The following is a 23,230-nucleotide window of genomic DNA, read 5'->3' on the forward strand; positions in this document are numbered from 1 at the left end:
TGAAGAGCTCCACAGTTACTACTCGTGCTTATACTAAAACGACCGTTCCTCCATCGACAGCTCGAAAGCCATCGCCAGACATTTTCTTCCTTGCCACGATTCTACATGTTCTCAACATCATAGAACATCTCTCTGCCCTTCTTCGGTGGCTCAATAAGACCCAGCTGTTGCAACGCAGTGAGACCGCCTTCTTCTCCGATCTCTTTGACGATCTTCCCATCCTTCATGGTGAAAATGGTCATGCCTGAAAACCACATCTGCTTGCCCGTGTTGGCCTTGGTGAGGGCGCCCACGGAGAAGTCATCAAACGGCGCGCCGGTGTGTATGCCTCCGCCGATCCAGCGACCAAACACATAGTCGCCCTCAGCGATGAGCGGGTAAGGGCCATAGGTCTTGAAGCCAAGGTTGGGGAATGCCTTTGGTTTACACTCCAAGTTAGCTAATTTATCAGGCGACTGCAGAACGACGGGCAACGTACGGCCTTGAAATCCACCATAGCTTGCTTGACAGCAGCTTTGCCTTTCTTCGGGTTTGCATGCATTGGGTATGATTGGAATACATCGTCCGCACAAACCTCGTCGACGATATCCGGGTTCAGCTTTCCCCAGTACTCTGTGAAGTACTTGGTAATCACCTCTTTGTTCCTTTCTTCGACTGTTGCCATATTGGAAAGTGGATGAGAACGTACCCAAAAGATAAGATCTTTTTTTGGGCAAGGATGAAACAATGGTTCGAGCTCGGTATAAGCCAGAGTCCTCGTCCCTTATATTTATACAGGTATTTCGTGTGATCCGGCATCATAGTTCGACGAAGAAACTCCATTTCATGACAGCAGACGGCGCAACTAATATGTTCAGGGTCCAGTGCAGGGCAGCACTATTGGATATATTGTGAGCAACTGGCATGGTGACCATCGGGGACACAGGCTCTCTTGATGCCTGTACGCTTTCGGCAAATATGTGTTCTGGTGTCGAGACAAGTTCACCGCCTGAGGTATGTAGTCCACGTTGCTCAAACAGAGAGCGTCTTCTGCCCGACTCACAATTCTTAGTAATAGGATGAGAAAGCCGTTGAAGAGTGTAGCCGGAATTGACCAATGGCGAGTCTACAAGAATCAGGCTGCAAATACCAAGGGTGCAAATCTCGTGTTCGCTATGGTCGGAGTCGGAGCATGTCCTCCTCGACGAGCTCCCGGAACCCTCTTTCATCACAGTCTCTTCATCCTTCGAGTCAATTTCAATTTTCATTCGTCAATTACCTCGCAGCAACTGAAGCCATCAACATCAAATTGCTTCACCGCAACGCCTTTCACGAGAACAAGTTTGCGCTGGATTTCATGCAGACACGAAGTTTTCAGGGCAAAGATGGAGCGTTGCTACCGAACTGACCAGTCACAGCCACCATTCTTAGGCCACGCTTATATCTTCAACGCGGCCAACATATGGCCCAATCAACAACAGACCGATGCATCTCGCTCAGAACATGAGTCTTTCTAAGTGATGATCAGCCTGTTCCACGCTTGGCAGTCACTATTTGGTAAGCCAGCTAAAAGATGGATAACTAAGAATTCCCGTTGTGGAAGGCAATGCCGATGAGTTCTATACGCTCACTCTCGTATCCACCATCGCCACCTTTCCACGACGGGGAGATCCCACGGAGAAAGCAGTTGGCACGAGATTTGGTGCTGTACAAACTCTGACTGGATAGACCGGAGCAGTGGGAAAAAATGACTACTCACAGCCCGTATTCGTGGAAGGTAGGGACAGACAGTGAACATATATATTTGCACCGTGATGCTCGTTCCTATCCCTCTGCTTTTCAAATTCTTCACGTCAATAGCTAATCTATCAATCCCTAAGGCACGCACCTCACAATCATCGAGCGCTCATGGTTTCGTTCGCCTCCATGCATCACCCAATATCTCCCGCCATCTTTTATTGGGGCACTCCCGTGGTGCTCATCACGACCGAGAACGAAGATGGTACTTTCAACATCGCACCCATGTCCTCGGCTTGGTGGCTCGGCAATCGTTGTATGCTCGGACTGGGAGAGATCTCCCAGACCACTGTCAATCTGATGCGTACAAAACAATGCGTCCTTAATCTCCCCTCGGATGACATGAAGAACCCGGTTAACGCTTTGGCCCGCACCACCGGTACAGCGGATGTTGCCACTGCAGAGCCTCATACGGGGTACAAATACTTCAAAAGGATGAATGGATACGAATATGTGCATGACAAATTCGGACATGCGAATTTGACGCCGCAGTGTTCAGACCTTGTCAGACCAGCCCGCATCGCTGAATGTCCTGCACAGATGGAGGCGGAGCTTGTTGGCACTTATGGGATGATGATGGACATCGGCGCGAGTGGTTTCATCGCACTGGAGGTCAAGGTCCTGCGTACCCATGTGTGGGATTCCATCAGGATGGCTGGGCACAGCAACCGTATCGATCCGGACAAGTGGCACCCGATGATTATGAGTTTTCAAGAACTGTATGGGCTCAATCCGAAGAAAATCTCTGCCTCCGTCTTGGCCCGCATCGAGGAGGAGAAGTATAGGCCATTCTCTAATGCCCTGGAAGAGGATTCTGGCAATGACGATACCGAGTCGAGTGTTTGATGGCGTTCGGCATGTCTGAGCAATAGGGGACGTGCTCATATGTTCGTACACGAGGTACGGGACATTGCGAAAGAATAAGGCCTCTCCTTCACATAGATCACGGCGGCTACTCCAACGTATGCAGACAACAACTCTGAACCCTTCAACTAAAGCATAATTGTCACGGTGATGATGCTCCTCCACAACTGTAGTACATCCCGGTTCAATCCGCGCAACCCCTGGTCAAGGGTGCGTCTCGACAAATGACTGGCCGGTTCCAGAGCAACGCCTCCTTTTCCTAACATATAAGCATAGAGGTGAGGGGAGCCCGGATGATATCCATCCAACCCTTCGAAAGCACTGAGGTCTGCCCACAGTACAAGTAACCTATCTTCTCTTGATTGAACAGACGATATTCGTGATGAGAATGAGGAACCTGATGTTCTTCATCGCGTATGATTCCTCGAGAGGCATGTTTGCCCTGAAAGACGTCCTCCCAGACCACCAACCGATTGATACGAAGGCGACGCTTCTATCATACATAACCTTAAGTAACGGCCCGATCGATTCTGTCAACGTGCTGTTGACTCTTCAGCAACCCGAGCACGACGACAGAAAGCTAGTCCTGACAGGTCATCAACAATCCCACTTCTTCCGTCTGCCTTTCGAGATTCGACTCTTGATATATATCCATCTGCTGAGTAGCATGGCACCAGAAAAGCACCCACGCGACATTCAACTGAAGCACCACCATGAGCTCGCCCTGGAACTGCTTCTTGTCAACCGCCAGATATACCGCGAGGCGCGACTCGTCCCGTTCCAACACAACGCCTTTGACTTCGCCAAGTGGAACGGCACCGGTCTGCTGTACTGCGACTTGTTCCTGCGGAGGCTACGCCCATGGCAGCGACGAGGCCTGCGGACCATCATCCTGGACGTTCTGGCGATCAGTCTCACCAGTCCCAGCCACATGCAGCGGTGGCTTGGTCTGTGCAATGAGCTCGGCTGTCCGGAGCAGGGGACGAACCGGGAGGCTGAAAGCGCGAGACTGGCGACTCTGAGACTGACGATCAGCGGCTGCATCATGACCGGCGGGAGACATACGTTCGACATCAACTCACGATGGGTAGGTGACGGGCTTCTGAAACTGACTTCTCTCCGCTTGCTGGAGATGACTGTCGACACCGAGGGCGTGGATGAAGGGTTGCTGCCCAAGTTTGTCGCGGACCTGCGACGTAAGCTGTGCAAGGCAGAGATTGTGCTGAAGAAGATGCACAGAGGGAAGTCATCGGTTCTGTATCTACCCGTCTCCTCTGCGGCGATTTCGTGCTATTGGCCTGACTAGCATCCGGATAGTCGGGGCTGGGAAGTTCGGGAGAAGAGGGTGCAGTTCAAGTTCTCAGATGGCGTGAGAAATGCCTATAAAGGGTTTTGGGGTAGCTGGTGGACACTATCAGCTGCTGAGAGAGCATGGTACGGGGTGGATCGTCAAACACAGGAAAAGAGAGCAACTTCTAGGCTATGTGGGTGTTGGTCCTGGCAATGGTTAGTGGCTGCAAGGCTGAGCCAAAACAAGGGACCAGGATGTCCTGGGCCATCACCTGAAGAAACTCGTTATTGCTTGCCACGGACCTCAAGACCTAGTCGCTCCTGTATTTGTGTCATTGGATTGGTTATATTGTTTTCTCAATATGCTTTTCGATTCAAGGCGGCGTTTATTACCGTGAGCCTGTCATTCCCTTACTCCCATATCCACCTGTTCATCCATTCACTCAACCCGAAGCTGGAACCTGTGCCCCCTCCTGTTAGATTGACTGTTTGTCTTTCTCTGCTGGTGCTGATGACAACAACAGCCTCGCCAAGTCGGCCGGACTCGTCGCCTTCCTCCCAATCAACCACTCCAGGACTCCGGGATTACCAAGGAGACCTCGCGTGTTGTAGTATAGTAGCATGCGCTCGGGCCCATCTCGGTTTCGGAGGTCTACATCCGCGAGACTCGGCGCGCCCGAGAACAAGCGCTTGCAGAGCGCCTCTACGGCCTGTTCGTACGACATATGCCGGACCTCGAAGGTCCGTCCCAGCACGTCCCCCACCGACCTGACGTACTCGTAGTAATCCATCGGCCGGGTGCTGAGGATTTGGTAGGTGGCGAAGTAGTGCCTGTGGCGTTCCCGGATGACCTTCACTGAAGCCTCAGCGTGATCGCGCAGCGTGGTGAAAGAGAACTTGACCGCGGGATCGTAGGGCGCCATATACACGGGCGCGTCCGCGTCCCTTTGTGCAAGCAGTTGGCCAATCGAATTGTCCGTGAAATGGCTGGGCTGGAGGATGGTGTAGTTTAGCGGCGACTCGACGAGGTATTCCTCGACGAGTCTCTTTCTGTCGTGGTTTAGCATCTTTGAGATTTCTGGGTGCAGCACCGACGAGAAGACAAAGTGCTGGAACTTGGAGGGGGGTATCTTCTTCCTCGACTCTGCGACTGCGGCGTCGATCACGTTCATCCCCATGTGCGCTTCGTGCGGCGTGAATGTAGGGCTCACATAGTAGATCGTTGTCGCTCCATCCAGGATCTTGCGGCAGTCCTGCAGGTTTTGGAAGTCTGCTTGGACGACCTCGGTTTTGGGATACCGCTGCGTGAGCCGATCGAGGGATGCCTTGGAGTTTACTACCAGGCGGAGTATGGAAAGCGACGTCTCTTCCTCGTACAAGAGCGGGATTATGTGGCTGCATTGCTTGCCGGATGCACAGGCGAGAACTATGAGGTCCGACATTGCGTTGATGAGACCTAATACAAGGACAGATAAGAAGAAAACGGACCAAGGCACTTGAAAGCAAGGAATCAATCTCGTAGTTTATTCAAATGTTCCCGAAAGAGCTGCTTGATTGGCTTCCTATACTGAGCATCGAGTGGAATGTCTAATATGATACACGCGTGGCGTGATGCAATAAAGTCACTAAATTGAGATTCCCACAGGACAGGAAGCCTTACATACCCGGTTGGTCAAGGATTGACGACGTGGATGACACTATTGTGCTTTATGCACATGTCGTCCATGGATAGCATGTGCTGCTTTCATTGAAGCGTCGACGACGAAAAGGAGGTATGATCTCTATGCAATAGCGCTTTGACCATCTGCTCTGCGCCGAAACGGGAGAATAAATGTTGCTTGTCCCGAAAGGGTTTGCTCCGAGACCAGCTGGGAAGTGTGTCGTTGCCGCGGGACCGGTACATTATATTGCTTTTCTACCCAGGACGTCGCCGCTTGCCGGATATCTCCAATCAGCTGGCAGACTGACTCCCTCCCTGAGCGAGTTCCACACCGTCTCTGTCTGAGGGTTCACTGCTTGCCTGGCCAGGTGCCTGCCTCTTCACAAAAAGCGCCACGATGAGGCCCAGTCCGCCTGTACTCGCGTATATAATCCACATATGTTTCAGACTGGAAGCATATGCATTCTTCACCTCCGTCCGTTGGTACAAAGTAGTGTGCGTATTATCAATACATTGGTCGCTGCCGTCGTGGCCGAAAAGTTTTGAGCCAGTTGTGGTCCTAGAATATCACTCAGGTGTTTGCTTTGCGTCGACATACTATTCTGGAAAACAATGCCGCCTATGACCACTGAGATGGACGTCGACAGACTGCGAATGAAGCCGAATAGTGCCTTTGCCACCGCCATATCTGCCGAGTCAACGACTAACTGGTGCGCTATTAGTGGGGCCTGGAAGGTGATGCCTATTCCAAGAGCAGCCACGATTTCGATAATCACCATGAGGACAAGGGAGTTCGATGTGCCAATACTGATGAAGAGGCCGAAACCAAGCGTCGTAAGAGCAATTGCTGCCCATATAAGCGAGCGGATCCAGCTGAAGTGGTATGTTATGGCGCCCGCAACATGACCTGTCATGGCTTGGACCACGACGATAGGCATTATGAGAACGCCAGAAAGGGTTGGGGAAGCTCCTTGCACGGCTTGGAAGGAAAGGGGCAAGAAACACCACGATGAGACGTTGACCTACTGTTGATCAGCGCTTGCACTGGAGGATACTGGCGGTTGAACAGTTCGTACAAACCCGTGGGTGAGGCAGACCATGAATGGACTGACTTTGGACGTGCGGTCCATTAGATGGGATGGTACCAGAGGGTTCGACGCGCCTCTGGTCTCCCAGAAGACGAAAAATGTCAACAACACAAAGCCACCTATAAGAAGGCTTAGGACCTTCGGGGAGTCCCAGGGCGAGACCACCCCGCCAAAGTCCAGACTGAGCAGGATCATGACGGTGACCCCAATGATGGCGACGGTTCCAATCCAGTCCATAGTGCTTCCCTGATCAGTTCCCACGGCCTGCGGCTGCACCGAGTCCATCGAAAAGAAGAGAACGACAAATGCAGCAAAGGAACATGGGAGATTGATCAGAAGGACGATCGCCATGTCAGATACTCAGAGAAGATACCTCCTAGGAGGGGTTCTATGCCAGCGGAAATGGCCCAGACTAAGCCGGTGGTGGCGAGCAACATACTCCGGTGCCTAAGAAGCTAAGAATGGGTGAGCAGGGAGTGAGAAAGAGTGACGGTTGACCTACCATGAATCCCACACATTGCTGATCGAGATGTTAACCAACACAATGATGCCTCCAGCTGCAGACCCTTGCACAGCACGACCCGAGATCAGTTGCACAACGTGCTTCGAACATCCACATATGGCGGACTCAAGAGCAAACAGTGTAATGGGGCTTAGCAGTGCAGGTTTACGGCCCCAGACGTCAGCTGCTTTGCCCTATACTGGAGTCACGGCTGCACTTGTGAGCAAATATGCAGAGCCAATCCAGACGTAGGCCGTATGCGACCTCAGTTAGTACGAGACGGAAGGAACTGCGGTTGCGATGATCGAGAAGTCAAGTGCTAGGAGGAAAAGTGAGAACTAAAGGTGCTCACGATTCAGCTATTCCTCAGTAGATCCTGCTGGGTCAGAGCCGGGGGACGCACCAGGAGACCAGCCAAAATATAGCAGGACGCCGGAGTCTGCTGTTCGTCGCCATTTCCTGTCGTCCTCCGTTTCTTCTCCGAGTTTTACACAGTGTCGCCGCTTAGCAGCACCTTTACCTGAAATGATGGCGGAGACTCATTGCTCTTTCACCCTCCCAGACGGCTAGCGAGGCCACAGGTTTGTCAAAGTCAATACCAAGACACAATCAAGCGGTCTGATCGACGCGGAGGCGATGTCTCCTAGCCCTGTATGGAAGGTTAGTCGAGAGAAGCACGTGATGGGTCTCCGACTACACGAGGTCACCGATTACCATCGTATTTGTGAGATATGCTTCATAGACTGTTCCCCCTAATTAACACGCATATGCGTCACTATTCCATTCGTTAGGATAGCGTTGATGTTGTTACATCACGTAGCCTCAGCAGATCAAACACATGTAATTATGACGCTGAAACCCGAAAGGGACACATCTCCGTCTCTAATATCATTAAACCCTTCTAGAGGAATCCCCACAAGGGAGGACCCCGTCCGTCACCAATATTCCCGATCCCTATCAAGCGCCCTGACACGCATTGGATTTGGGCTGGTGCCCACCGCATAAATGCCGTCTTCGCAGCTCTTCTCCCCCAATAGAGTCTCCCTTTGATGTCTCCTCCCCAATCATCGATAAGGTTGACCAGAGTTTCGATGCGTCCAAACGTTGCAGGCTGTGGGCCCCTTGGCTTCCGGAACGCTAGAAGTGATAAATGAGCCAAGATAAACGCCAGCACCCCGTCCAGGACAAAGAGAGGCACGGAGTTGAACCAAACCAGACCGTCCCCTTCGCCTCGCTGACCGAGAGACATTGATGCCATACGAAACAGCCACTGTGCAATGGGCTTTATGATGAAGAGAATGACCCAAGACCAGTTACTCAAGGCCGAAATGACTGGTGTTGATTTTTGCGCCTTTGCCCGTGGCAATATATGCCCTTCGCCAGACTTCCTCGTCGCGGGAAACGTTGAGCACCAGTTCGGCGCAATGCAGAGGGATGACATATGGATTCCATTCATACGGCATGGCGAAGCTGAAGAATGAATACATGCCGTCCCTGAACAAGAAATGCCAATTGCGCTGACGGGTGCTGCTGAATGGTCAATTTGCACACGATCGCCGCGAAAAGCAAATCTAGCGCTAATGCAGCCCCCACAATCCATAGCATATGGCCGACATGGGGGTAACCTTTGATCATATTTTGCTGTTTCTCTTGTGGCCGCTTTGGCCCAGCTGGGGTCTGAGCAAGGATATCGTGAACTGACATCATTCCACGCCCAAGGACTCGATACGGGACGCCTTGATTGAGGAAGGCTAATGCGGTAGTAAGGGCGTTGGCGGTCCATGAATGGACCTAGTCGTCTGCCCCGTGTAGGCTCCAAATGGCAATGATGATCTGGCCAATGGGGGAATTCCAAGGGCCATGAAAGCCACGGCATTGAGGCTGATATTCTTGGTCCCATTCTGCTCCTTTTAGATCTACAAGGCGGCATTTGCGGCTGTATAGCTTGTAATCAGGAGAATCGCTGACATGAGATTGGCTGGCCAGTGGTTCGAGTTACACCGTTTGGTGTTTGTGAATAGTCTCAGGTTTGAGTTGTACTGGGGTCGATTTTCCTTGTAGAGAGCCCAGCGCAGGGACGCACTGCGGGTAAAGCTCAAATATCTGTGGGAATAGCGAAAACAATCTTAAAAGCCAGGGGGAGCAACTCTCAGATGATGGAAGAGCTTGATAGCCCGGTATACGCTAATTGGCAAGCAAAGGTCGCAAACCGAGGGCCCAACGGAGCCCAATGCGACCACGAGGGAGACGCCAATAGTAATATAAATCCCCTTGCGTGTCCAATCGGCAATACCATAGCCTGGCCGTTCTTCCGTCAAGCTCTCAGACATGGTGTCGTTCGGCGTTGATAATCTTCTGTCCTCTTTGGAGAGAATATGTGGTTGAGGTGGCGACTGTGAAACCTATAGGCACATGGGCCGACGGCCCTTTTGGGAGATTTTGTCTCAATTACAATAGCAGCCATGCTTGCAGAAGGTTTCGAAAAGCCATGGCCATGTCCTTGACCTTGAAAAGGATTAAATAACCTGCCACCATTCCGTTTCCTAGGCTGTGTTGTCCAGATTGGGCCACGGCTGTATGCATGGGAATTTGGGGACGTTTCGAAAACAGGTTTCTCCAGGACACGGCACAATGAAGAGTATGCAAGACAGCCAATAATCGACAATCTGGAAGTTCTGGGCAACTTCAGCTGAAAGCCACATTGATGGACGACCAGGGGACTGACTTCTAATTCAATTGTTGTGTCCAATCACATCTCGTCGAGGAAGCGAGGACCCGCTTAACACGGGGGGTAAGCCAATCAGGCCGAAGAGTCTCAGCCTCGCCTGCAGACTACATGGTGATGCGCCCGCGTTGTCTGGGGGCGTTTGGCGACGGGTCTAAATCTACGCGGGTTAATTGAGGTTTTGGTGGGAGGCGAAACGAGACCCTGAAGAGCCCCATGCATTTTCAATATGAGGGAAAGTCGGTTCGACAGTGATGTAGAATCGCCATTGCCTGACTGCGCTCCTACCTCTTCACAATCCTCAGCCTTATATCAGAGATTCGGGAAACTTGCTGCTACTCTTTCGTTTTCAGCTTGGGCGTAGACCACCTCAAAAGAATATCGTAAATCACCTCCGTGTTGACTTTTTTCACGCATCAAGTTGCAAGCTGTTGGGGAGGGGAGGATAGGAAATACAGGTATGTAATTGACTCACCGGTAACGCTTGAACTTTGCTTCAGCTCAGACGGTGGCTGCGCCTCACTTTTTGTTGGGTATAATTTGGGAGCTTTGGCGTCGATCGCTAATTATGAGAATTATGAACAAGCGTGCCTCACAGAACACTACCAGCTCAAGTGAACGAGCATAGCAGAGACATGGGTAATGAGAGACTTGGCGGGACTGAGCGCAAAGGTAAGTCAACCAAGTCTAAGCAGAGAGCTTGTTGAAAGGGGATTGATATCAACTGGGACGATGTCTGGTGGTTTCTGGGTTCAAGCCTTGTAATGCCAAGAATGCCAAGCTTCCAATTCTGGCGCTCGCCGGCTACCTACTTCAATAATAGGTATGTATGGTACAAGGCTGACGCTGCTTGTGCTACCGGCAGAATCCGGAAGACTTCGTTCTCCCAATTTCCATCTTGGCGCGCACAGCAGCGACTCTTGCACATTGTCATATTCTAAAGGAGACTTGCTGCATGGGGTCTCGAGCCTTCAACGGATCAGCCAGGGCGCCAATCTCATTACACAAGGGCAACTACACATTGAGCCACTCCCAGAGCGATGATTCCGAGAATTGTCCGCCGCGGATAAGATCCGGAACCGGCCTCGCAGGAATAGGACTGATGGGCTCTCATCGAAAGCACGCGGAAGAAATGGTCGAGGGTAATATAGACTGGGTTGAGTGTATGAGATGAGTATGGCTAGATTGATTTGTGGATATGGCCTGATACAACGGGTGCCGACGACCTTCGTGATTAAGCCTAATGAGTGTCCGGTTCCCTTGATGTAGAATGCCCTTTCGACAGCTGTATGAGATAGGGTGTGCTGGACAGGAAACGTAGTGGGAGGAGCCTCGTTGAGTCTGGTATACTTATCATCTCGAGAACAATAGCTCTGTCGGCGGCGGAGGCGATGCGAGTATCCTCAAAGCACAAGTGATCAGACATCACAACAATGGAGCACGTCTATTTCAAGTGAGCTAACAAATGCCGCTGGATTTCTGTCTGGTGCCCCTATTAACAATGACTTTTTATGATGGCCCTCTCGATTCATTCTAGCCACTGGCTGGCTCCCCCTGGCTGCACCACGCTGGGCTCCTCGTTAATCATGCTCTCAGCGTCCCCTACTTGCTTCCTCTCCGTCACCTCCCTACTCCTCAATCGTGAACGCACGGCGGCCAAACGTCCACGGCTGATGCCGGGAATTGAGCTCCTCGGACCATCAGACTCAACCTTGTTGCTGTTCAACGCCAATCCTTGGGACCCGCCTTTGTCCCTCATGACTGCTAATTGTTATTGCAGAGGCTCGGCGGATGAAGAAAGTCGATTGAGATGGAGGTAGACGTCTGTGCCGTATCTGTTGTATGACTTGTTAGCACCGAGACGGCAAGGAGGGAGAGGTCAGGAAAGATTTACCCTTCCATTGATATCAGTTTCAAATCTCCGCCAAAGTACCTTGCGTACAATCTCGAAAGTGGCAAACCATACCCAAACCCAGCCATCGGCGCCTTAAAGTCACTAGCATTAAATCCGGGATCCAGCTCTGGTGTGGTATCGACTGTAGTGTACATGTAGGTCCAGACGAGTGGAATGGCAGACCGTGGAATTCCACCTCCCTCGTCACTGATCTTGATCGTGATGTCCTCTTTCCCCTCAGCCACAATCACCTTGGTCACAGGGAACTCTTCCTTTTCAGCCCCGTGTGTCTCCACCACGGCACGCAGTGAGTTCTTGAGGGTCTCGAAGAGCATGTGCGACAGGTGGCCTGGCACGTACATGAAGGTTAGGTTAGGTGGACAGAAGAGTTGGACCTTGGGAGCGTCAAACAGGCCGTAGTGGTCCTCGCATACGAATCTGGCATTCTCAATTGCCTCTTCTGCTAGTTCTCGGACATTTGTCTTTGTGCATATTATACCAACATAATTGGGGTGTCTGTTGGTGGTCTGATCTGTCAACGCAATGTGTTGCCCAATAAGCATTCTAATACCGATGCGTGACATATAGAAACGGTCCAGGAAGGACTGAATGGACGAATCAATCTGCATGCGTTGTTGCTTGCGCTTCCACTCGTTGATTCCTTGAGCCACAGTTGTGACAACAGGATCGTGTCTTCTCTTGATGATTTCCAGCGTTCGAGCGAATTTGCGGTTGTATTCGGAAAGGATTGGAGGCCACTCTTTGCCGTCGTCCAGAGCAGCAAAATAGCGACGCGAATTCATCCCGCTCTTGCCGTTGCCGTTGCCATGGTCCTTGAGACTGGGATTGCGTGTAGTGGCGGAGAGTTTTGTGCTGGACTTCTTGGGGGGATTGAGGAGGCGGTCTCGGGTTTCAGTGTCTAATGAAGGTCGCGGAAGGGTTGTGATTTCTTCAAAGGATTGAGCGTACCAGTCTCGCACTTTCTTGATGGAAGGCATGTCATTGAGACCATCGGGTAGTTTATCCAGCTCTTCTACACGGTGCGCGAGACGGACTGGAAGCTCTTCGGAGAGAAATTGTGACGCACGGAAAAGTGTCCCTACACAGGATCAGCCATAGTTATTACGAGGGCAAGTCTTTGCATTCACATACCAGCAGAAGGCTTGTCTCCAAATTGAACCATCTGTCTAAGACTGACTCCTGTTGGCGGAAAGCTGGCATAGTGCCCAATAGTTTGCATGAGCTTCTCAGTGGGCTTCCACGACATCTTGAAGGAAGTTCAGGCCTTGCGGCCTGCTTCAATAGGGACGAACAATTCGAAGGGACCTGAAGGAATGAATCAAAGAAAGGCAGCACCAGCAGCAATCGACTGGAACAGAACGAAGTAGTATGACTCGAAATGCAGCAAGGAGCGTGTGGAGGATCAAGGTCCGATGTTCTCCGACTGTTGGAGGTCAACGAACGGTGCCGAGGCAGCGTGCGTCAATGACGAAAGACGTTCAAGGTGGGCTGGATGAGGCTTCTGTCCAGCTGGGAGTACAGAGACAGCGGGCCAGCAGTCAGAGTATGAAGGGGAGCAAGAGGTGATGCAGAGTAATGTCGCGCAGCATGGAAAAGAAAAAAGAGCTGGAAGATGCAGGTGACAGGTGAGTGTATGTGCCTCGTTCGTGTGAGCAGGAACCAGAGAGGGACAAGGGTTGCCGCAGCGGGTGCTTGTCTGGTGGTGTTGGTGGCTCTGTCTCTGGCTGGGCCTGGCTCTGCCTCTTGTCCCTCTCTGGCTTCCTGGCCCTGCTCTTCCAGGCCCTGCTCGGCTGTGGGGAGACTTCCTCAAAGCCCAGAAACTCATGACTGTGGAGTGCTCCGGCATCCTCAGTGATTGGGTCTCGGACTCAAGGGCTGCTGGCCTTCTCTCCTTCTCTCCTGGTCTCGCTCCTTCGGGTCATCATCAACCTCCAGCCTTTCTGTTCTTCCCTTTGCCCCGGCGGCCCCCAAAAACCTCCAGCCTGCGTCATTCCTTCCGACGAGGCTCGCTGTTTGATGCTCCCTGGTCTGCTGAGGGCCCAGTTTCCGAGTGACGGCCGAGCATTCGAAACTCACCTAACCTTTCCTTTTTTGCAGCAAATCACTTGTTTGGTTTGCCTCCATGCAATGTACATGGGGTCATTTGAGCTTTCTGGTGAAAGTACTTTTCCCTCTCTATCGTTTGTCTCTTAGCGCCCACTAGCATCATCAAGGCATCGACTATGGCACCTGTTCAAGGTCAAGTCCCAACTGGAAACCATCGGCGCCACTTGAGACGGATTATTGTCTGATTCTGGCGTCTGGAGTCCAAGGTATGTGCAAAGCATCTGGGATTCTCCATTTGCTCCATGTTGGGCCTTGTTGGTCCAGGAAACCATGGCCGCTTTGACTTGCCAGGATCGAATACACGGTGTCTTTCTGTGCTCGCCAATGTCTGGAGCACGAAGTTGGAAGGAAAACCGTCCTTCGTGTTTAAAGGTTCCATCACCGCCGGCCTGAGTCTCCCAGGTGAATGTGTTTGATATCATCACTACCTCCATGGTGCAGATTATGTTCCCGCCCAACAACTTACATGGTCGGAGGAGCGAGCTTCTGCAATGCCACTGAGAGCAGAGGGTGCATGCGAGATTTCTCGCTGATCCGGTTTCCAATACCTGGGGGTGAGTTGGGTCTGTGATGGTCCTCCTCGTATTGTGAGTACTCCGCCCAAACCTTTCGACCCTGCTTGGTGTTATACAAATGAATGGATGGATGGCAGTAGAGGCCTGGGAAGTCTCGCTACATGTGTGAGGAATGTGGCTGCGGGTGGCTGATGAGAGGAACAATGTTCCATGCTCTTGGGTTGTGAGACAAGGCTCGGCGAGCTCCTTTGATGACGGGGCTGTGGAAGTTGCATGAATGAATGCCCAGATCTCGTCATTGCGACTGCCCTGTCACTAGACGGTGCCAAAGGAGGAGAAAACGATGCTTCAGGCCAACAAGTCCTTCTCACCAACATCCCAAGTGAAAGGAAGCTGTTCTTTTCCAGCTGACAGATCGATCCAGAAGCAAGGTCGCGGCGCCGGCGACAGCATCGACATCATTTTCTATTTGGTCTCCGCTTTTATCCAAACTGCTGCGCATTTCACACCTTTGACTCCCCATACATCCGCCCTCAACCTGGTGACCTGTCTTCAAGAGCCGCCTCATCATGGCAAAGAAGGATCTGAAGCCCTCGGTTCAGCCACACGGAGCCCCCCTCCTCACCCGACTATCCTGGCAAATGAGCGATGCACTTGATTACCTCAAGGAGCTGAACTTCCCCCGTATCATGTATCATCTGTTGTCACTTGCCTACCTCTCCTTCATCGTCTACCTCACGTATTACGTGCTGCGTTTGCCTGGACACTGGAATCCAGCACGACACTCTGACAGACTTGCCATTGTCTCTCATGATCTGAACAAGTGAGTATCAACTAAATGTTTGACACGTGGACAGGACTGACATCAAGGTGAAACAGCTACTTCAACTCCTTTCGTGGTCTCACCGAGTGCAGCATTCGTGCTCCTGATTTGTATCTGCCTCCCTCGCCGGATCAGTCGTTGCAGGGCTCTCCCAATGCCTACTGTCCCAGACGCAAGGACCTCCTGGAGGCCATGTCAGGTGGTGGTAGGATTGGGTTTGATACCCCATATTTTCCAAAAGGTGAGAGTCCTGTGATATAAAACACACATCTCATATCAGCCCTAACCCTCCGTAATCTAGACTGCCACTACCGCTGGTATTCGGTGGAGGAGATTTGCATGATCCTGGAACGCTTTGACGCCATCGTCTTCGTGGGCGACTACGGTCTCCAGACCATCTACAACGGACTCAGCATCCTCTTGCGACGAGATTTGGCCCACGGTGCCCTGAGGACCTGGAATATGGACAAGGAAAAGCTCCGCCAGTGCAGATGTGACAATCAGTTTACCTCACAGCCCTGCTCCGAGCACTTCATCACATCTAGCGGCGACCTTACAAACCTTCTGTCAGGCCGAGCCGACCAGCCCTACTTCTGCAGCCGAACACCCCATTCCTTCCTAGAAATCAGCACCTCCCCAGCCCCAATCTCCGTGATTGGAAGGTTCAAACAGCTCGTCCCACGTGTCAAACGATCCAACTATCGCCCCGTCGCCATCATCCACGGCCTCTCCCCCAACACCGTGTCTCCAGAAATCGCAGTTGCCTCGCTCGAAGAATTCTTGGCCCTTGCCGACTCGTCCCATCGGAAGACACCCATGCTCTGGGTCGGACCCTCCGCTTCCGGCCACACCCAGATCCGCGGCCGGAAGGGAAACCAGGAGATATGGGACTTTGATCGCCATCTCGCCGTCGTTGCGGAGGACAACGACGTCGATGTGTTAAAGTTGTGGAATATGACGGTGCAGGCAAATAGCTGGGATGGGATGCAGTTTGGAGAGAAGGTCGCCATCACCCAGGCCATGATGGTGCTGAATTGGTTGGGGAGGCTGCCCTCTAGCTGAGAGGAGGGAACAAGGAGGGCGCCGAGAAGACTTGCATGTTTTCGAAAGGGCCGCACCGAACCATATCATATCCAACCAAGAGAGGGGGACTAAGAACAATGACAAGCTGCGACGCAGAGTCGGATAGCTCGACCGCAGGGAAAAACAAAACTCGCAGGGGGGAGCTATGCTTGCCTAGGTAGTTCTCAAATGACTCTCACTTTCATCGACGCCGGAACGAAAAGAATAGCTGGGGTAGCATGCTACATACGTTCTACTCACACTCATCAGCCAGAGGCGAGGATTATTAAAAGCCAATAGTATGATTGACTGCTGCCAGCAGAGACGCCATGGAGCTCTTGTTTTATTTCGAGTTCGAGTGCAATTTGATTCGAGTAGGGATGTTATTCCTAGCGTCCTAGGATGTATACTGCTGCTGGTGGGAACATTGCATGTCGTGTCCGGGAAAAAAATATCTTGGCTTCTGGCGTTCATATAGAGGAGCATTTCACAATATTCTGCTCCTGGTCTTCTGCGCGGCGCCTCTTTTCGTGCAGTTTGCATTTGTTCTTCCCCCGACAAATGCTGTTGCGAACCAGCTAGATTGCTTGTGCGCCAGACCCTCTCAGGTAGTTTTGGGGAATCCACAGTCTCTACCAGACAATTGACTACAGCTCTTGGTAGTCACGTTCAATCCATAATGAGCCAGAGACGTTGTTGCTCTAAATTTGGGCCCCTTCATCTGCTATGTGTGTGAGCACGTCCCTCCTGCATTGACTACCAGGAGATCCGGCCTCAGATCGCCCTCCATGTAGCAGCTCAGAACAAAACCTCCCCGCTTCCCTCCGGATCCCTCCACGCTGTCTTCTTGCCTTTCAATCGATCCTTCTTCCTCCTTTCTCTCTCTGCCTCCTTCTGTATCCGAAACACCTCTTCGACATCCCCTTCTTCGTATCCCGGAGGAGGATCGTCGTCCTTATCGAGATCAACTTCGCCCAAAAGGAGGACGTTTTCGCCCCGCACGAGAAAGGTGCCGCGGGGGATGTCGCAGTAGAGGTTCCGAGTGGGTGGTGGCTGTTGTGACTGTGACTGAGGCTTTGCAGAATCTGCGGAGGTTGCTAAGGGAATAGAGACGAAATACCGCTCTTTCGTGTCGGTGAGAACGAGGTTCGCGAATTGATCCCATGACCGTAGTACGCCGAAAATCTTGCGTCCGTCTCGGAGGACAAGGAGAAGTTTCTCTAGAGAAAAAAAAAAAGGTGAGAATGAATTCTTGCACTTGCTTCCTGTGACCATGCCAGGAGGTAAGAGACGCACTATCCGTCAAATCCAGCAGTTGAGCCGCGGTTGTGAACATCTGCGGCGGTAATTGAGGAGCACCTTGAGGCGGGGGCGGGCCGGGGAACACTGCATTTTGCTGATGTGGGTGCTGTTGTGGATGCGGTAGTCTTTGCGGCGACGCAGGCTGCTGAGGAGGATCATTGAGACTGAGGTTTTCCATGACGGAGTTACACACGAGGGTGTGGATGATGATTCACGTTGCCGTGTCTAAAGTTTGTTACCGGTGGGGAGTAAGAGCAGCGCGGATGGTAGGTACGAAACAGGCGGAATCAATTTCGATCATGGCAGCTAATGCGAACAGAGGAGTTTCAAAAGGGAAATTTGTCCACAATCATCTGAACTGGGACGTTTCGAAGGGTGGGTTGTACTTGTCGACAGAGGTGGTGATGGAGTGCACACGAATGGTCAATACGGCACAGTACAACTAAAGGACTAAATGCTTCGCCGCAGATAACCGCGCGGCTATCCTAACGAATCATCAGCTCTATATTGCGCCGTCGTCTTTGCTGAAGTCGTGCCGGTGGTGGACGTCGAGGAGGAACAGGACATATTACAATCTTGTATGACTCTTTGTGGACTTGAGAATTAACATCTCCAGAAAGAAGTCCTGGTATTCCCTTGCAAAGAGCGCATTCCAAGCCATGTCAGCATATGTCTATCCCATAACCTTGGAACAGAAGCCCGCCGCTCTCTCGGTATGGCAGATAGCCGCATGCGGAGTCGGGAGTGTTCAATTCCCGGGCGGCAAAGCTACGTTCCTGGCCATCCACGACGCACCTTTGTTGTGATTTGCAGCAGCAAATTACCGAGTCCTGGTAACTGGTCGTGGATCTTGTCTTCTGCAGTATTAGAACATGAAGCCTCGGTGTCGGTAATCGCAATCCACTCACGTCTACATCCTGTGCTTTAGCGAGAAGCCCGATAGAAAGCCCCCTTTTGTCAGCGAGCCTAATAGGGGTTTGGGTGTCTGCCCTGCGGATAAACAACAAGTCCGACGGAGAGCCGCTTGGCATCAACTGTGCCTATATTACTCATATGGCGGCCTGGTAGCCTCATTGCATTGAGAGGCCTTCCTGGATAACAGCATCAAGCATACTGAAAGAGACCTACCACCAGCCACTGAGAACACAGTGCGATGTCGATCTTCGGCTTGAAACGTATGCTCGATCAAAAGCTCAACCCGCCCAAGCCAGCGACGCAGTCCTTTGCTTCTCGCACGATTCTATTGACGGGCGCCACCTCAGGATTGGGACTAGAAGCTGCAAAGAAAATTGCAGCCCTTAACGCCGAGAGACTCATCATCACAGCACGAACTGAAGCAAAGGGCCATGCTGCAAAGAAGGAGATTGAAGAGTTCATCAAGGCTCACCCGGGAAATGCGACGGCGAAACAGACAGAAATAATTCCCATGATACTTGACATGAGCTCTTTTGCAGAAGTTCAAAAATTCGCCGAAACTCTCAAGTCCAGATTCGAAGCGATCGACGGTGCAATACTGAACGCCGGGATGATGAACTCCAAATATCTCCAGAGTGGTGATGGCTGGGAGGAAACGCTTCAAGTCAACACCCTAAGCACATTTCTTCTAGGAGTCCTTATCCTACCCCTCCTCATTGCCTCTGCAGACTCTGGGAAGAACAAAGATTACAAGCCTCATCTGACATTCGTCTCCTCTGGCACTGCCTGGATCGTTCAGCCAGGGCAGATGAAGGCGTTTATGACCAGCGAAACACCTCTTGAGGACCTGAGCGCGCAAAAGAATTTCCCTCCAGGAATCGCCGGCGGAGCAACACAATATGGCAGGTCCAAGCTCGTGCTCGAATACGCGGTGCGCCACCTTGCAGCATCACCTACCGTCAGGGGTGTTGATGGCAAGCCCAAAGTCATCATCAACACTGCCTGCCCAGGCCTGTGCAAGAGCGACCTGGGACGCAATCTGCGGAACGTAAACCCCCTCATCAAGTTGATCCAGTGGTTCCTCTACAGTATTTTTGCGCGAACAGCCGAGCAGGGCGCTAATACGTACATCACAGCCCTGATCCGCGACGAAGAGACACACGGCGAGATGTGGAAGAACGATCGAGTGTTTGAGCCGGGGCCGATGCTGAGCACTGCAGAGGGAAGGGAGTTTGGTGATAAGATGTGGAGTGAAGCTCTCCAGGTTATCGTCAAGGCGGACTCAAGCACGAAACCCTTGTTAGCTTGAGCATCGATTTTTGTCTTTTATTTTTCTTTGTCTTCTCTTGAGGCTGGCTGTTGGCGAATATGCATGAGTTCTGTTCACCTAATACCACCTGACTATCCCTGCATGATCACCTTGCATATTAGCGGATGAGACATTGGAAAGATGGGTTCCTTATTGTTGGAGGAGTTCCCTCGGGTGAAATGGGGATCAGCGCTCCGGTTGGACCTTCAACGATGCTGCCAATAGCAAGATGGAGCGGCCTGATGTCGATCGTCTTCTCTTGTCGGTCGCCATTGTCCCGGCCGCAGTGATCGCGGCTGAGTGTAAACGTCAAAGATATCAGTTGCACCTCTTCCACTTCGAATTGAGAGGGTTTGCTCTATGAATTCAGCATGTGCTACCATGGCCAAATGCGTCCCAGTGTAAACGGCCTACTAAGACTGATTAGCAATCCCTCTTGCGTGCAAGTTTGCACCAATCAACTCGAGTGGTCGGCAAGAAAAGCTGATGTGCTGGCAACAGCTGACAGGCCGCTCTGGCTCACAGTGTGGAGTTGCCAGACGTCGCTACTGCAGAGAGTCTCCCGAGTAGACCCATTGAGGCTCCTGTGGGCTAGGCCCTTTGATCTGCGATTGTCGAGTTCATGCATCTGATCTTTTTCGCGCCCCGCTTCCGGCGAACTCTTTGAGACAAACCTATCTTGAGAGATATTCGAGACTCATCAACGTTTCACTGAGGCTGCTGTTCGTCCTTTTGGGAGGTTGACTTGGATTTCGTCCGCACCGTCCGCAGAAGGATCCCGGATACAAGATACACCCCGCATTTCGTTTTCGCCCAATTGGGCTTATCGATAGTGTGATCCTCAGTGGTGGCAACCTCCCCATGCCGACATCATGATTCTGGTGAGTTCGCCACAACACTCTGGAATGGGTCGGCTTCTGCGGGATGGATACTCACACAAGTGCAGGATTGTCCAAGAGTGTCTCCAGGTTCCCCCATTGTCCGCGATCTAGCCTCCATGCAGTTGTAAATCGAATTTGGGCAAACCGTTCAGCTCGTAGCAACCGGTCCAGGCCACCCCCAACGAGCAGACAAGAGTTCTTGGGGATCCAGCCTGATGTATTCCAGAAGTACGGGCACCAGATCCGCCACCGCGGTGCAGGTCATCCAGGATAACGACGCCGCATCGATGGCATCCACAGCCGCCACAACGACCGCCACGGATGCAGTACCACCATTAACCCGTGGTACGTCAACCGACTCGTCTGGAGCGTCCTCGGCAGATACAGACATGGCCAGCAGTATATTAGGGGATGGATACATGTTGGAGTCACAAGATGGAGTGTTGACGGTGCCGTTTCGATATCATGAGGACGCCGATCTGCTCTGTCCGTTCCAGATCTTGGACTGCGAGCAGGTTTTTGCCGACATCATCCACTTCAAGATGCATGTGTTTTCGCACTTCCGAGGACATGAGCTGCCGACATTCGCTACTTGTTTCTTGTGCGACAACAAGTATGTTTCCCGTCCAGACGATGACCCTGCCTTTGCGTGGAACACTATGTTATCCCATATGGTGCATGAACACTTTCGACAGGGCCAACAGCTGGCGACGGTCAGAACTGACTTCGGCCTAATGAAGTGGATGTATAATCGGAGGATCATCAATGATCAACAGTTCAAGAGAACCCAGTTACTCCCAGTGCAGACTGTTCTTCCCGGAGCCGCCACAACAAGAAGACAAATGGTAACCGTTGGGGAGTTGCCGCGAGCGCCGTCAGCGTCGCCACCAGCGGCTGTAAGAGCACACCTAGCCCTGTCGATGGGGTACCAAAACGAACCCTACACAATGAATGCAGGGCGGAGGCAAGAAAGACGTCGACTCGATGCCACTCGAACCATGGTCCGAGCACACAGTTATATTTGAAAAGTTTTTGGCCAGAGATCTGCATGTGAGAACAACAAAGAATAAGTGTTGGGTTTTGGTGAGCGTACTTGGAGATTGAAATTGGGGGCCAAAGCATGGCTGCAGCATACCAGCGCATAGTGTCGAAACCAGTTTGCATTCTTCTCTTTCAAGTCTCGGCGAAGGCGTTCGGTTGCATTATTTCGGTGTCTGGCTCGAGTGAGAAAAGCTCGAGTGAGGTCTTGAAAAGGAGATGGACTGTTGAGCCTCGAGGTGGTCTGAAGGGATTCTGTCGTCATTCTCACGTTCTCCCTTTGAGCGGCAAGTTTAATTTGGCTTTTTGGGTAATGGATGGCATGCAACTATGGTCGGAGCGGAGCTGCCTAACCCTTGTGGAAGGTCTTCTGGGTCACGACTTTCTGAGCATCTCGTGTAATCTTAGTGGCCTTACATACTACCTCCCGCTTGAAAAAGGGGTTTGGCAGGGATTAGCGACTCCTTCGTAATTTGAATCAAGAAGAGCCTGATGACACACGGACACGGCAGCAGTCGGATATCCAGTTACTTCCCGTCAGTGCCTGAGATGGAAGAAGCACACGCACATACGAAACCTGCTTGACTGGGCCAAGCATGGCTTGGTGGCTGCCTCATACAGCGCCTCGCTCTGCACGTGGCGCAGGGGCTGCTTAGCGCAGATGACCGCACCGAAAAGGCAGGTTTCCAGGCATAAAGAAAGAAAGAACAATTGGATAAATAGCTCTGCAATAGCAGAAAACAATCTGACGTATATCGACCCTTAAGTACTTTGAACGGCGAAGAGAAAGGAAATAATCAAGGAACCAAGGTGCATTTAGGGAGGAACGGGTTGGCCCCCCTGATCAGCCACCCATACAGGGTACTCCGTACTTGGTTCAGAACGAGTGTTGCAACAGCCAATCGTTCGGTAAGTAATGCCTCGCGAACTCCAAGGTTGGAGGTCATCCGCCCTCAACCGTGTCGCACAGACCCCACCACTCGCTCCCTATTCTGGGCCGAAGGATGAAGATGGCCCTGGCTGCTATAACTCTCGAGTAAGTATTCCCGCGATTTCCCAAAGCTGACGATAACCGGGACAGTCTCCTTCATCAATTACGCATAACAAGGATGAGGAGCAAAGCCCTGTGGACGTACATGAATTTCGGCAAAGCCAACACCAACGGTGCCCGCGCTTATGTCGACATGTTTGTCTCGGGTGTGCCAGCAGTGAAACACAGCTGCCCTCCTGTAAAATAATCTGTTAGTCTCGTTCCGTGTATCATTTGAGATTTGGTAAGAGAACAGTTCTGCGATCAGACAGCAGTTGGTACAATTTATGCTTCCACAAGAAGTTTCAGAACAGGTCTGTGTGAAATTGTGCTTCATCAGGCAGATACAGAATGACATCCTTCAACATATCGATATGGCTTGATATGGCTTACCTCAATTTATCTACAGCACGCAGTGCTAGGACCGAT

General features: G+C 51.8%; 11 protein-coding genes across 11 annotated transcripts; 5 read left to right on the forward strand and 6 right to left on the reverse strand.

The window, feature by feature from the left end:
- Positions 1–101: 101 nt before the first annotated feature.
- Z519_12445 (uncharacterized protein) lies at positions 102–664 on the reverse strand (the record flags this gene model as incomplete). Its single annotated transcript, XM_016770151.1, has 2 exons — positions 102–416; positions 479–664. 2 exons carry the CDS (start codon positions 662–664, stop codon positions 102–104), a joined length of 501 nt encoding a protein of 166 aa, XP_016613649.1.
- A 1,223-nt stretch (positions 665–1,887) lies between these two features.
- Z519_12446 (uncharacterized protein) lies at positions 1,888–2,622 on the forward strand (the record flags this gene model as incomplete). Its single annotated transcript, XM_016770152.1, has 1 exon — positions 1,888–2,622. One exon carries the CDS (start codon positions 1,888–1,890, stop codon positions 2,620–2,622), a length of 735 nt encoding a protein of 244 aa, XP_016613650.1.
- A 406-nt stretch (positions 2,623–3,028) lies between these two features.
- Positions 3,029–3,946, forward strand: Z519_12447 (uncharacterized protein; the record flags this gene model as incomplete). The annotated part of the gene is made up of 1 exon (XM_016770153.1): positions 3,029–3,946. The coding sequence occupies one exon, from the start codon at positions 3,029–3,031 to the stop codon at positions 3,944–3,946; it is 918 nt and encodes a 305-aa protein (XP_016613651.1).
- A 460-nt stretch (positions 3,947–4,406) lies between these two features.
- On the reverse strand, positions 4,407–5,372 carry Z519_12448 (uncharacterized protein; the record flags this gene model as incomplete). Its single annotated transcript, XM_016770154.1, has 1 exon — positions 4,407–5,372. One exon carries the CDS (start codon positions 5,370–5,372, stop codon positions 4,407–4,409), a length of 966 nt encoding a protein of 321 aa, XP_016613652.1.
- A 685-nt stretch (positions 5,373–6,057) lies between these two features.
- Positions 6,058–7,029, reverse strand: Z519_12449 (uncharacterized protein; the record flags this gene model as incomplete). Its single annotated transcript, XM_016770155.1, has 2 exons — positions 6,058–6,612; positions 6,667–7,029. 2 exons carry the CDS (start codon positions 7,027–7,029, stop codon positions 6,058–6,060), a joined length of 918 nt encoding a protein of 305 aa, XP_016613653.1.
- Positions 7,030–8,493: 1,464 nt separating this feature from the next.
- On the reverse strand, positions 8,494–8,884 carry Z519_12450 (uncharacterized protein; the record flags this gene model as incomplete). Its single annotated transcript, XM_016770156.1, has 2 exons — positions 8,494–8,674; positions 8,703–8,884. The coding sequence occupies 2 exons, from the start codon at positions 8,882–8,884 to the stop codon at positions 8,494–8,496; spliced, it is 363 nt and encodes a 120-aa protein (XP_016613654.1).
- A 2,792-nt stretch (positions 8,885–11,676) lies between these two features.
- On the reverse strand, positions 11,677–13,066 carry Z519_12451 (uncharacterized protein; the record flags this gene model as incomplete). Its single annotated transcript, XM_016770157.1, has 3 exons — positions 11,677–11,740; positions 11,800–12,898; positions 12,952–13,066. 3 exons carry the CDS (start codon positions 13,064–13,066, stop codon positions 11,677–11,679), a joined length of 1,278 nt encoding a protein of 425 aa, XP_016613655.1.
- A 1,944-nt stretch (positions 13,067–15,010) lies between these two features.
- Z519_12452 (uncharacterized protein) lies at positions 15,011–16,326 on the forward strand (the record flags this gene model as incomplete). The annotated part of the gene is made up of 3 exons (XM_016770158.1): positions 15,011–15,264; positions 15,321–15,505; positions 15,566–16,326. The coding sequence occupies 3 exons, from the start codon at positions 15,011–15,013 to the stop codon at positions 16,324–16,326; spliced, it is 1,200 nt and encodes a 399-aa protein (XP_016613656.1).
- A 798-nt stretch (positions 16,327–17,124) lies between these two features.
- On the reverse strand, positions 17,125–17,806 carry Z519_12453 (uncharacterized protein; the record flags this gene model as incomplete). Its single annotated transcript, XM_016770159.1, has 2 exons — positions 17,125–17,546; positions 17,623–17,806. 2 exons carry the CDS (start codon positions 17,804–17,806, stop codon positions 17,125–17,127), a joined length of 606 nt encoding a protein of 201 aa, XP_016613657.1.
- Positions 17,807–18,781: 975 nt separating this feature from the next.
- On the forward strand, positions 18,782–19,852 carry Z519_12454 (uncharacterized protein; the record flags this gene model as incomplete). Its single annotated transcript, XM_016770160.1, has 1 exon — positions 18,782–19,852. One exon carries the CDS (start codon positions 18,782–18,784, stop codon positions 19,850–19,852), a length of 1,071 nt encoding a protein of 356 aa, XP_016613658.1.
- Positions 19,853–20,948: 1,096 nt separating this feature from the next.
- On the forward strand, positions 20,949–21,758 carry Z519_12455 (uncharacterized protein; the record flags this gene model as incomplete). The annotated part of the gene is made up of 1 exon (XM_016770161.1): positions 20,949–21,758. The coding sequence occupies one exon, from the start codon at positions 20,949–20,951 to the stop codon at positions 21,756–21,758; it is 810 nt and encodes a 269-aa protein (XP_016613659.1).
- Positions 21,759–23,230: the final 1,472 nt, after the last annotated feature.

Source organism: Cladophialophora bantiana (assembly GCF_000835475.1).
Source record: "Cladophialophora bantiana CBS 173.52 unplaced genomic scaffold supercont1.29, whole genome shotgun sequence".
Lineage (NCBI taxonomy): Eukaryota > Fungi > Ascomycota > Eurotiomycetes > Chaetothyriales > Herpotrichiellaceae > Cladophialophora > Cladophialophora bantiana.